Genomic DNA, 14,555 nt, shown 5'->3' with positions numbered 1-14,555 from the left:
CTGTTTTATGTCTGTTAACATGACAAGCAAATTGTAACCTGTTTTCTGCACAGCCACTAATGTTAACATGATTTTTTTTATATATATCCTCAGATTTACAGAACTATATCAGAAACAGCCATAGTGTTTACATTTTATTAACAATGTTGAAATTGCTGGAATGGTAGAACAACAGTCACGGATAGAAAGATAATAAAAGATAGATGCAACTGCTGCAAACACTGACAAATAATATTATGTGGAGGCGGTAACACACTGTCACCAACTACTCAACACACACAACATTTAATTCACATACTAATGCACACATGCCCAAAAAAAACCTTTGAAGGTCTCACTTATTAGCTGGTGAAATACTGTGACTGAAGGTAACATTTTTCACTTTATTTTTATTTTGGTATGTGTTTTTGTCCTGTTACATTGTACGCAATTTTCACCTTGCTACATCTTCTATGACTTCACTCTGTTTTGCATGACTTTGTTGTGATCCACTTTTATCTTTCCTTCTCTTCATCTGCATGTTTCCATTATATTAATCATATCATATATTATTATGTATTTTACTCTCATAGCTAAACAACCTATTTTGGGTTCCAACCCTAAATTTGTAAAAGGTAGGGTTAGACTGTTACATGGTCAGACACTGTCGAGATACAAGGATTTTAAAAAAAGGAAGAGAACTCTCTGCCGGGGAAAGAAGTCCTTCTCTTATAATGGACACAGTGTTTTTAGTTGAGTTAGTTCTTAAGCTAAACACAGCAAAATTTAATAACGTCTTAATATTCACTCAGTCAATATACCTAACAAGTTTTTTAAAGATTGATTCATCCACTTGTGAGTTATGCTGGTTTCACACACACACACACACACACACACACACACACACACACACACACACGAACACGGACACAAACACAAGTGAAAACAATACCCAGGGTAAAACATATATTACAATTGCAATCATGCACTCCAACAAAAGGAAAGAAACAATGCTGTCACCTCAAAACCAGTCATCGACAGTCACAAGCATGCACCATGAATAGGAATTCAACAGTAATATTAAAAGACTACATTGAATATAGATATTCTTTTACTATTATGTAACAGGGTCTATAAACTGAAAGACACAGTCAAACAATTCTCTAAACTCACAAAATCTATTTCCTTTGTGTATTTCTCTCAATTAAAAAAAAAAAAAATGCAAATGAATAAAACTATTACCTTTCCTCCTGCATATCCCTTATACCACCTGAATAACTGTGGCTCTGCTCATTAAAACAGTAATAAAAACAGGTAAATAAATTCAGCTTCATTTTCCTCTCCATTTCACCATTTACTGACCAATAAGCCTCCATCATATTATTAGAATCTAAAATGCTAAATTAGAATCAGTGATATTTTAATTATAATTGGACAAATAATTCGGGTTTTTGAGTCTACTGCATATTATACCATCTCTCTCTCCCCTCTCTCATTTTTCTCCCTCTACCATTACTATTAGAAATGAAACAGAAATGCCAAAGAACTAACTTTAATGTTAACTGCAGAGGATATGTCTGTGGTAATTTACTTTTATTAAACACACATATGTCAGTTTAGGCTAGTGTATGCTCTAAAGAGAGTATTTATGCTTTTTTGTCACTATATGTACAGTAATTTCACACTCTCTGCTGGATAGAATAGTTTTCTCTTAGGACGTTAAACATTTCTCACCCATCACTTGTGCGATTCACACAGTTAACTGCACAACAGCTTCTCCTATCTTCTCTCACAATGTCTCTCTGCAACCTGTCTATTCACGCATCTTAAAATGACTATTACTGAAGTGGTAATTGTAAGAGGAGCTGATTATGTAATTTGTCTCTTGTTGTTATTTTGCACAAAACTAGTGGTAATTATGAGGAGTTGTTAGTCACTTGTTAGCAGCTAAAATCTTGTTAAAATGTCTGACTTTTTACTATGAACCTCCTTAGCCAGATAAGTCTGCAGGAAATCAAATAACAGGGTATAATAATAATAATAATAATAATAATAATAATAATAATAATAATAATAATAATAACAATAATAATAATAATAATGATAATAATAATAGTTATGTTCAGGTATGGATGCTTATGAGTCCATTTTCAAAATGGACCTGTGGTTATTTGCGGTAAAGCAGTTCTATTCCAGAGGCGCGAAGGCAGCCCAAATGCATGCAGCAGGGAGGAGGTCACTGTGTGTAATGTACACTGCTGACGAGGGCACCGCTTATTGCTGTTCACTGTGGTGCTGTGTGCTGCATTGCCAGTGGGAGCTCGTCATACCACTCCACGAGCAGCCCCTCACATCAAAGCGGGGCTGTGCAGAGCCAAGCACGCAGCGGAGGGGGGGAATTAAACAGCCTGTTCAATAAATAAACAGCTTAGCGCTTCCCACAACTGCATCTCCACAGAACAATACAGCTGATTAAGACTGAAGATCTTCACACAGCAGAGGGCAAATAGAGGGGGGACTTTCAAAGAAAGTACAGTAAAGTATAGTGCTGTGATGTTATTCCCTCTGAGCCCCCTGAGTACTGCCATGTTCTGAAAGGGGCCCTGCTCTCTTGTCAGACATTTTGACATTTTCTGTACATTTCAGATAACCTTTAAGGTCAACTTCTATTTCAGCAATGTAAACAAAAGCCTTTTAGACTGAACGGTTCATCTTCCTGATCTGTCTCTCTATCATTTGTGTGTGCATCTGTCTCTGCAGAACGTGCTTTTTAAATTTATATTTACATACGTGGCCGCGTACCCACGTACCATTAATGTGCGTACATGTGCTTGACCCATTTCCACACTTAAACTGTTATAGGAAAACAAATTCTGTGCCACCGACAATGTGACAGAGAGGAATCAGGAACAAGTTATCCAAGGCCTTTGTGGTGCGAAAAACAGATTTGTCAGGAAACCTAATGCTAATTGACACTCTCTCTCACGCCTCTATATTCCAGGAGACTCAGTCACCACTGACAGATGATGGCAGAAATGGGAGGTTGGGTGTAGAAGGGGTGTGCAGGGGTACCTTAGACGCTTGGAAAGAAAAATGAGGGCTCACACTGCTCTGACAGTCCAATCCCTCAGTCCGGCCCATTAGCCACAACAGAATTTCTGCACGGATAGTGTGTCGGAGGTACCACCCATAAACAAACTGGTGCCCACTGTGGGCCACGAGGTCACCCAGCATGATAGAGGTTATTAAGTGTTGCTCCTGTTTCCACATCAATCACAGCCATGCGACCCAGGTTTAAATGGATTATTCCTTCCAAGGAGGAGACACCTCTCAATGTCTCACAAGATCAGTGCCAAGAGTCCAACTACCTAGACTTAGAGAGGTCACATTTGCTTTTGTATCCTCCGCTCTCCTGTCTTTCCTCCCATACATTTTCTCTCATAAGTCTTTCTTACACATTGACACACACAGGCAGAGGCACATACATAAACATCCCACTTCAAGATGCACTGTGAATAATTTAGCCTCATGGAGATCACATTTTAGATGGAGCCCAAAGAGCACTTTCCAACAGCCTTGTAATGAGCTGTACATTTTAGGATGTGTCGTGTAAGATTAATCTTGGAATGGAACAGAAGGCTCCTGTGCTCAACGCCAAGGCAAGGACGTGCACATTATGTCTACTATTTACCTGACAGGTGCCATCGCACTCAGACATTTATAACCCTATCAAAACAATCAGAACACCTCAGCACTGCAGTACAGCTGTGCATCTTAAGACAAATATCTGTGATGTTTACTGCTCACCCTCCACCTTTGGCTCATCTGTCTCTGTGACCGATTTGAGGTTTCTTGACAGAGGAGTTTTAGCACTGACTGGTGGCGGTGGGAGATATGCAGCTGTAATCCACCCAAGCTTTACTGGTATGTCCATGCTCCCATTCTACGGTACTGTCCAGATCAAAGGTTTCAAGCTGCTAAGAATTTTTACTCCAGCCAGCATCATGCTTGGGCTCTCTTCATCCCTGTCTAGGATTAAGAAGGTGGAGCACATTCATGGTACCTTATCTCTCTACAATGATGGGTTGCTGCTAGCTTGCCAGCGATGGCCTCCATGAGGTCCCCTTTCTCTTAAAACCAGAGGTTTACTACAAGGAGCTTAGCCCGACTAGGCTGGGAATTTCGAAGGACATAGGAGCAGCGTGCTGCATCAGTGGATAGGAGTGTCTGCTCAGCAGGAACAGGGGCTTCGTAGTCCATTTAAATGGAGTCATACTCAACATCGCCATTGTACTCAATACCAGCATCTGCCATTTACATGGATGATAAAACACATAAAACATTGCAGAGCATCACATTTTGATCCATTATTATAGTATAGTTTTTATTTTAATTTAGTTGTTCAGTTTGGTTTTTTGTTTCAATTTCTTTTAAGTGCACAACTGGCATTATTTTATTTTTAAGAATTGAGTAGGTTTTGTTTAGTTTTATTTTGTTTTAGTTTTTCCAAGTACTGTGAGGAAAATCTTGATTTATAGAAGCTGAAAAAGGTATAATCTGAAAATGCATGACATTTAAAATGAGGTACAAAAACATTTATTACATCTCCCATGCTGTACAAAGCAATTTTATTTCGGAACACTGAGAACATCATCAAGAACCATTACCAATGAGTAAAAAAGAAAAAACAGATTTCACTGCAATTCTATTTCATTTTAGATTATAGTGCATTGTTCATTGTAGTTTTTATTTGGATGTCTTTTTTGATTCTTTGTCTGCTGTTTTTTATTTTTATTTCAGTTGACAAAATCAATTTTATCAGTGATAGCTTTTGGTGTTAGTCTTAGTTTTCAACAAATACAATAACCCTTATTTCATCCTCTAAAACATTTCTATGGGCATGAAAGTTTTGCATATCATACACTTTTCAGAATGTTTTTAAAAAGTTTAACGTTGGGTGTTAATTTTAGCATTTAGGACAAAAGCATGGTATCACCTATATGGAGTGTTTCCAAGGAAGGTCATCATCATGTTGTGCCACGGAGGCTGCTCCCTTTCTTCCTCCCTCTTTTTCTGCCTGTCTTCCTCACACAGCACCCGCCCATCCCTCTTTGTCTCTGTCTCCTTCTGTGGGCTGCAAAGTCGGTCATGGTCACAGCCCTGCCGTGTCCCAGTGTTAGTGTGGAGAGGAGCTCCGGGCCATTTGACACCCACGCTTTGGAGTCTGGAGTCCTGCGGCGCTCCTCTGTCCTCCACCCTGGGTCACCTCACCTCTCCTCTGGGCCCTGATGGGGTGACAACCCTTTCCCCCTCCCTTTCCAGATGAACACACCGCACCACTGCCCTCAACTAGAGCAGCCCTCAGCTGTGCTGCACTTAATGATTTCCTCCTTCTGCTTAAGCCACAATCAACTTTTCTACTCTGTGTTAAAGTACTAGGTTCTCAAAAGATTCCGCCATATCTACCTGTTGAAAACATTCCTCAGAGACAGTGGTCAGAAAAGAAATGACTACAGGTGGTTTATCAATATTTTGTGATAGAACGTACATCTGCAACAAAAACAAAAAAATATGATATTACATAGCAGTAACTGAGGAAAGATGTTTTCAGTATACTTACAACATTGTCAGGCAAACAGTTTGGAGGAGACATTTAAAGACTAGATAAAAATTGCCATTTTGTATTTTTGTTTCTTATTTTCTGTAGCAGATTTTTATATTTGCCTTTTGCCTTTTCAACACCTGCTGTGAATTTACGAATGCCAAATACCTCAGCCTGAGGCTAGATACTGCTTCAGGGCAGACAGCTCCGAGTTTTGGGATATGAACTTGACCAACTACAACCAAGCAGAGGGAAAGCAAGGCTAACAATACGATTCCTGCCTCAGGGGGACTTTGTATTTTTATTCATTTAATTCAGTCAGCATACGTTATCAAACAAAGGCTCTATACCATTACTTAAAACAGTATGAACTAATACAAAACATCAAATTATAAAGTCCTAAAATACAGCAGGTTGTGGTATTCTCCTCACAATACAAGCCCACTCAGGAAAAACAAAACCAGTGTGGTCTGCAGTATGCACATACAGCCTACCCATATATTTACAAAGAATGGGAATGTATCACACTGCAGACATGTATTCCACTTGTTGACTTACTTCGGCTTGCTTTATCAGGTGATCCAGCTACTTCTCACTCCTTGCCAAAGAAAAACACCTTAGCTATACAAGTTTGTTGTGAAAGTTAACTCTGTAAATTTAGGATATGAAAGAGTTGCCATGTTGGCAAAAGAAAGAGCAATGGGCTTACTTGTTCTCAGAGCAAAAATTCCCCCCAAGGCAGAGTGCACATTTATATTAGTTTTCCTATGTTCTGGTTCAGTGGATATTTTTGAACATGAACTTTGCTTTGCTGCTTCCACAGAGTCGAGACAGAGTTGTCTGTGACGTACAGTGGAAGCTGTTTCATCATGTACTTAATAATTATGTGTACTTCTGAGGTTTAACATCCAAAGCAGTGGATTTCCACTGGCTCTGTAGTTTGTATGAAATCATACTCCTTAAAAGTCACCCAGGGTCCTACACAAGTGTTCATAAAGGTGTTTTGCATATGCCTAAGAGAGGACCAGAGACTCTGTCTCTTGGTTGCATCAGAGATTAGAGTGGGCTCTCTTTTTTCTTCATATTAACAAAGGTCCTACATGCCCAAGATCATAGGAATAAAATATGTGAATTCTGTTTCAAGAGGAATCTTCCCTTTGGCATAACTCACCAGGCTGACATGGAGACAGAGATAAAAATGTACCTTTGTTTAAAAGGAAATTACACCACCATTTTTCTCACATAATTTTATCATGCATTTTAATTGTTGCTTAAAATTAGTCAGAGATTAAATGACTGAAATAGCACCACGTGAAAAGACACACCTTACATTTTTCACAGGTCCAATTCTGTGATTACCTAACTTTAATTCTCTGTTATGATGGGTCCAAATTTGTTGTGGTCACTGAGCCCATAATCACTGGTCAACATCACTCGATGTACTATGCGCATATTATGTAAGTGCACGGTGACATGGTAATCCTTTGTTCACACCACACGTGCCACAGTCTCTCCCCCTTTCTTTCTCTCTCCTGATGCTGCGCTCCGCTTGGTGATAAAGTAGAGGAGCCTTCAGCAGAAATAACACTGCACCACCTGAGTCCTCATCAGCGGCGCTGCATGCACATATCCCATCAGTGAGCCTCACTAAGACAAATCTCCCTGAGCCGGCCATATTCCCAGCATAGGAGAGAGCCGAGCCAAGCAGCGCAGGGACCCTGGAGGGCCCACCATCACTGTGCCTGACGCCAGCTCTCCACCTCCTGACAGATTAGCTTTCACTGAACCCTCCACACAGCAAATGGAGCAAAAGAGAATTAGAAGGAGCTGTTGAGGGAAGAAGATGTATAAGTAAAACACTGAACTTTTTCATTTTGTGTGTACTTGAGCATATGAAAGACTCAGCCTACTCCATCAATTTTTAAACAACATCAACATCACCTGTAAGTGGATTGTGTCAACTAGCAGTGCCGCTGGACTGCAGAGGGGTGATATAAGTGATGACTGAAGTTTTTTTGTACATAGGTATAGTGTCTACTTTAGAGCATAGGAACATACGTGACTAGGCTGAAGTGTCCAAAAGTAGGCAGGGAGACAGGACGTGACGGGAGGTAAAGGCAGTGGATAGTGTTTGAAAGAGACAAATGATGAGAGAGAGCTGCCGATGCACTCGAACTGCCGCTTTTGACCTTGGGCCGTTCATGTCAGGCTGAGTTCTTGATGGCAGACTATCCCAAGATGCAATGACCCTTTTCTCCAGCTTTCCATCTAAGTCTCCCCCTGTTATCTCCTCAGCACTTCTTGTTTATAACCACCGTTCTGTTTTCCTGTCAACATTTTACTTGTTATATAGCTCATCTCCTTTTATGCCTTACAGTATCTACATTTCTAAAGTCAGTAGAGCACTTGAAAAATTCTAGCAGAAAATGTAAAATGTACACAACACCACCTACCAGTGACCAGAATGTCCTACTATTATTAAGACTAGTTTTAGTTTTAATAAGTAACTCAAATTCACCTGTCTTTGTCTCTCTGTTACTATTAGTCTATTGGATAGACTGAGCACAAAGGCCCACTTTCAAAAGCTTTTACTACTTATTAAAATTTCCTCATTTATTTTACTTGTTTATGTGCTTACCTCTCTGACACCTCTCCTGTTGAGTGTGCTCCTCCTAAACAGCTGGTCCTGTCTCTATGGATGTATTTTTCTCAGCTTTCTCGTCAGCCACACATCTGTTTGCCTATGATACTTGATGTGTGAGTAGGAGTGTCGTTACACCTGCGTATGTGTGGGAACGAATTCCAAAAAGGAAATATCACCAGATAAAGTGATATATCGCTGAAAAGGTTAAATGTGTTTGGGAGACAAGAGGAGTCAGGTGACCTGCAGACTGATTTGGCATGCTGGATTACGTCCTGAGCACACGGCTCTTGGGGCAGCTTCTGAAGGGCAGAAGCTGTGAACGAGTGCAGCACTATCTGCAGCCAGTGCCTAACAGAGCTGTATAGGAGCAGACTGGCTGTCATCACTGGCTGGTATGCAGCTCACATCCCACTATACCCAGGTCTCCTCGAGCAGCTCAGCTAGGGCTCAGCAGCACTTCAGGCCCTCTTCATTCCTCAGAGTAACTCAGACACTCCTGTCAGACAGAGACAGGGAGGAGAAGTAAAACAAAGAAAGACAGAGACATCACCACTAGTCAGACGATGTAGGTGAGAGGGCTCAGGATAAAAGTGCAGACATCAAATGTTGATGGTGAAGATGATTTAGATCATTTATAGAATAGCTACTAAAAGGCTTTGACAGCATGTTGCCTGAACGTATGATGAAAGAATTCAGGAAATGTAAGGCTCGAACTTTCAGCCTTTTCATTTTCCTTTACATCCGACTTAAAGGGTAGAGGTTGCTGCAGAGCTTGTAAGCCTGTTTCATCGGTCACAGAATGTTAGAGTCGAGGCAGTGACCCACGAAAAGAAAAATATTTGGCAATGTCACCCATGCTATAACCAACAAGTTACAATTGTGGCATGGCCCTTGTATCATTTGATGTGGGTTGAAATTGAGGTCTTGACCTATGTAGTCAGAGAGAGACAGTGCTTATGCAACCTATAGTCTCTCACAGGGACCAGAGGTTGTGTGTGTGTGTGTGTGTGTGTATGTATATATATATATATATATATATATATATATATATATATGGAAGATGATCTATTGTCATATGTTGAGCCAAGTGCCTCGGGTTGTAAAAACAGACCATGTTTATTTGAGGATATGTCAATTTTTCTCATTTTTACAATTACTGGCATTTTTTTTTAAAATGCAATATCATGTATGTAATTTAAATATGAGTTACTCTTGCTCCCACCATCTGCCCCCACAGCACAATCTAATGATACACATCACAATTCATAGACTCTCAATACTGAAATCAGAAAGGGACATTTAAGAAATATGACTTATGATCCCTCCAGTTTATTGTGAAGGCTGACAATAAATACTGATGAAATATTGTGTTTTATTTGATCTGATAGCTTAAAGGCAAAAGGCAATAAAACATTGTGGTCTTTTTAAATTTAGATATCATTATAAACGTTTACCGAAAATGTACATTGGTTATCTGTCTCCTCAATCACTAACAATTTGTATCATTGTTGGCTCTGTGAAATACATCTCAGTCCATCCCTAATTTACTTCTTAGCTCTTTGTCTTAACTTTAGACACACAGTATAAAGGTTGTACAAACTTTCTGCACAGGCTTGGAAGTCAAATACTTTGGTCAAGTTTCGTGAAAGGCAATAAAGATCAGACTCAACTATAATTACTCTGAAATGAAGACAACTGAAACTATGCTGTGGCAGAGTAGCAGATTGTCAGCGCTTTTGGTAATGGCATATATACTCCAACTAAAGCAAGGCCTGCCCAAGGGCTTCTATAGTCAATAGCTCACTGCACGAGTCGAGCTTGGGAGGTTCTTTACAGTAGCAGCAAATGATCTTGATTTCAGCTGTCGTCTTTTAGCTGGCCCTGTTAAAAATTAAAACAATCTGTGTGTTTGAGATCAATACACCGTGTCAAGTCAGTGGAAGACTTCCTGAGCTGACTGTAGCTTTTTAATCAAACCTTTGCTATATATTCACTCTATCATATGTGTTACATCAGGTAGTGTGAATGTTTCCCTATTAAGGTAAAACAACAGGTCTGCAAGGTGGTAATGAGTCAGGCTGTGATGCAGATGTGTGTACTGTATACTGTATATGTAGTTTATATATGAACTTTCTCACCCCTGGAATTCATCTGCACATGTTTCCCCATCCCTATGCATCTGGTAGCACAAACCTACAGCAGTTTAACAGACAGCTGGTCTCATCTAACAGTGACAAGCAGCATGTGCTTCTTTCCATTGATTTAGGAGATGTGCTGTTACCTGTAGAGATATCGGTTTATCTGTCTGTTTCTATCTTTGTGTCTCCCACTTGCATTGGCATGTTGAATACAACTTGTATTGACACCATTTTGTTTTTTTTGTTTTTTTGTTTTGTTTTTTTCTTCTTAGGCTTTCCCAATGAACCTGCAGCTGACATTGCCCTGAACACAGTAAAGAGCTGGATCGAAGAGAATCCTGATAAGGTGAGACGTGTTAGGGTGTTATGCATGTTCAAAAGAAGTAGCTGTCAATCTGGACAACTATCCATTTGTTCAGGCATGGTCTGTTTTTGGCTTTCGTTGATTTGCTGTGAGTGTAGATGATTGGACCTCAACAGAAACACAGAACACGTATTCTCATGCATCTTGTATTAGACAGACATCGGATCCACCTGCCTCGCTTGATCAACCATTTAGTTTGTGGTCTGCATGCATATCAAATTAAAAGCCCGTCTGTGACTAATCAGGCCTTAAATGGTCTGTTGACTGTTTAATTGGTCTGTGCAGGGGAGGGCTATTAAACTCAGAAGAACATAAACACATCAGATGAAATAATCTGAAATTGGCTTTTGTTTGGAATAAATTCTAATTATACACTCCAAGGACTGAGGGTTCAAATAGTTGGAAATGCCAATTGTATAGATTGGCTGATCTGTTCTACCACCACAATTTATTTGTTGGAAGACATGCACAGTTATCCTAAGTGAAAAGCATAAGGAATAATAAGACCAAATAATACCAAGCAGTCAATTATCTTCAGTTGTAGTTATTAGGTGAGTAGCAGAAATGTCATAATTTGGAATGACCATTAGAAAGGCATAAAATACACTGAACAAAAAAATATAAATGCAACACTTTTGTTTTTGCTCCCATTTTTCATGAGCTGAACTCAAAGATCTAAGACTTTTTCTACGTACACAAAAGGCTTATTTCTCTCAAATATTGTTCACAAATCTGTCTAAATCTGTGTTAGTGAGCACTTCTCCTTTGCCGAGATAATCCATCCACCTCACAGGTGTGACATATCAAGACACTGATTAGACAGCATGATTATTGCACAGGTGTGCCGTAGGCTGGCCACAACAAAAGACCACTCTAAAATGTGCAGTTTTACTGTACTGGGGGGGTCCGGGGGGGTCAGAAAACCAGTCAGTATCTGGTGTGACCACCTTTTGCCTCACACAGTGCAACACATCTCCTTCGCATTGAGCTGATCAGGTTGTTGATTGAGGCCTGTGGAATGTTGCTCCCCTCCTCTTCAATGGCTGTGTGAAGTTGCTGGATGTTGGCAGTAACTGCTGTCGTATATGCCGATCCAGAGCCTCCCAAACATGCTCAATGGGTGACATTTCCCGGTGAGTATGCACGCCATGCAAGAACTGGGATGTTTTCAGCTTCCAGGAATTGTATCCAGATCCTTCAACATGAGACTGTGCATTATCCTGCTGTAACATGAGGTGATGGTCCTGGATGAATGGTACAACAATGGGCCTCAGGATCTTCCCAGTATCTCTGTGCTTTCAAAATATCATCCATAAAATGTACCTGTGTTCGTTGTCCATAACATACGCTTGCCCATACCATAACCCCACTGCCACCATGGGCCACCTGATTCACAGCATTGACATCAGCAAACTGCTCACCCACATGACATCATACACGCTATCTGCCAATTACCCTGTACAGTGAAAACTGGGATTCATCCGTGAAGAGAACACCTCTCCAAAGTGCCAGACACCATTGAATGGGAGCATTTGCCCACTCAACTTAGTTATGACGACGAACAGCAGTCAGGTTGAGACCCCGGTTAGGACGACAAGAATACAAATGAGCTTCCCTGACATGGTTTCTGACAGTTTGTGCAGAAATTCTTTGGTTATGCAAACTGATTGTTGCAGCAGCTGTCGGGGTGGCAGGTCTCCGATGATCTTGGAGGTGAAGATGTTGGATGTGGAGGTCCTGGGCTGGTGTGGTTACACGTGGTCTGCAGCTGTGAGGCCGGTTGGATGTACTGCCAAATTCTCTGACGCACCTTTGGAGACAATTGTGGTAGAGAAATGAATATTCAATTCACGGGTAACAGCTCTGGTGGACATTCCTGCAGTCAGCATGCCAATTGCACGCTCCCTCAAAACATGCGACATCTGTGGCATTGTGCTGTGATAAAACTGCACATTTTAGAGTGGCCTTTTATTGTGGCTAGCCTAAGGCACACCTGTGCAATAATCATGCTGTCTAATCAGCATCTTGATATGCCAGATTTAGACAGATTTGTGAACAGTATTTGAGAGAAACAGGCCTTTTGTGTACATAGAAAAAGTATTAGATCTTTCAGTTCAGCTCATGAAATATGGGAGCAAAACAAAAGTGTTGCATTTATATTTTTGTTCAGTGTACATCCATCTCCTCTGTTAGAAAGTTAAATGGATGTGGACATTTTAATTTCAAAGCAAATTTTACTGAAGACTGAACAGCATGCTGCTGTAAAGGTCCAGCATTACTGGTCTATTATCCAGGAAGAGCAAAATGAACACTCATTAACTAGTTTAAGAAAGGTCAGTTTTAGGCTCATTTATGTCAGACTATGGACAGATTATCATTATAACTCAAAGCTGGTATGTTTTCAGCTGTATTCAGTGTGTTGAGAACTTTTTTTATGTCATTACTCATAAAGTGTCAGTGATAATTCAGGCCAGATTCTACATGAACCTTTTATAATGACCGAATTATAACAATGCCTAATTTTAATAGTAGCAATAATGAGTTGATTCCATAAGCATTTTACAGCATTTTATGTTTGCCATGCATTAGAATAGACATTGTGGTTTTTTTACACATTAGAAATGTTGGGCCAGTTTTCAGGAACAGTTTTCAGTGTGTGAGTCTGTACGCGATGGTAAACTTTAGAGGTCATCTCTGTTTACTGTGTCAGTGTTTGTATCTATCACTGTAGATTTAGGTGTTTTATAAAGCTCACAGCTTGATGTGCTACAGCATCCCTCAGCTGGTGTTATGGATGTTGTGAACAGGCAGCCAAATGATACCGAGCTGCTGGATTACTTTGCAGTTTACGTGCTATGTTTGCGTCACTTGTTCTCTGCGTGATGATTGCTGTAACATGCACTTGGGGAATCCATCAACACTCTGGCATAAGGAAGGTTTTATATAGCTCAATGCTGACTCTAAATAACAAGCTAATGTGAAAAACTGACTTTTGTGGTTGTGTTGTACCATATTCAGGATTGCTACTTGCCGTATGGAGGATGCACTGTCGCACATAAGAGACTATTTTGTGCTATATTGACTGATAGCGATCTCTGCTGTGGGTAGATCAAGTGGAAAATATTACAATTCATGGAGAGGGGTAAATGTCTACAGAGGCTTCCCTGAACACTGTTTGGCAAAGCTCTGCAAGCACATGCAGTGGATTCTCAATTTGTAACTAGACCGAGAGTAAGTAAGCTTTTAACAAGATCAGAGAATAAAATGATACATCTTACCCAGAAGCACAGCAGCACGTCTTATACACTATCAAACCGCAACACAAAAAGAGGTTTGCCTTCAAATATTCTGTTACTTGGTATATTCTTACTGTATTCAAAAAATAGATCTTACTCATTTTTTTTTTTTTTTTTGAAGAATGGTATTTTACTTCATATATTTATCTATTAATTGATTGCTGTAGTGTTATATGCTGTTCAGCACAGATACACAACTTATGGCAGTTTTGTATAATAATATAAATATAATAAATATGTTGGTCTGCATTAGAATTATTTTTTTTATATATATTTTTGGAAACTTTTCCAAAGGTAACAAAAGCATTTACACTTAAAATGTGGATGCATCTAAAAAATGCAGTAAGTATCTGTCATATAGGCCTAGCCTCAGTCCTTGTATTAAGTCACTTTTGTTAATAACTCAGTTAATATTCATTGCATCTGATAAATATTGTTTGTTCATTAATTTGCCACTGGCCTCCTGTCAATTTGTTTAAGTGGGCCCCAGGCAAAGTAAGTTGATTATCACTGCTGTAAAGCTTAGACTCAG

At 39.8% G+C, this 14,555-nt stretch overlaps 1 protein-coding gene across 3 annotated transcripts in view; it reads left to right on the top strand.

Moving 5' to 3' along the window:
- macrod2 (mono-ADP ribosylhydrolase 2) overlaps positions 1 to 14,555 on the top strand; it is a 451,045-nt gene that overhangs the window by 340,549 nt on the left and 95,941 nt on the right. For all 3 annotated transcript variants that reach the window (XM_030156348.1, XM_030156347.1, XM_030156345.1), the window contains exon 8: positions 10,636 to 10,709. In XM_030156348.1, the coding sequence (XP_030012208.1) occupies positions 10,636 to 10,709 (74 nt within the window). The remainder of the gene's footprint in view (positions 1 to 10,635; positions 10,710 to 14,555) is intronic.

The sequence above is a fragment of the Sphaeramia orbicularis genome, chromosome 15 (genome assembly GCF_902148855.1).
Source record: "Sphaeramia orbicularis chromosome 15, fSphaOr1.1, whole genome shotgun sequence".
Classification (NCBI taxonomy): Eukaryota; Metazoa; Chordata; class Actinopteri; order Kurtiformes; family Apogonidae; genus Sphaeramia; species Sphaeramia orbicularis.
The sequence above is the reverse complement of the archived record's forward strand: the minus strand, read 5'-3'. Positions and strand labels throughout refer to the sequence as shown.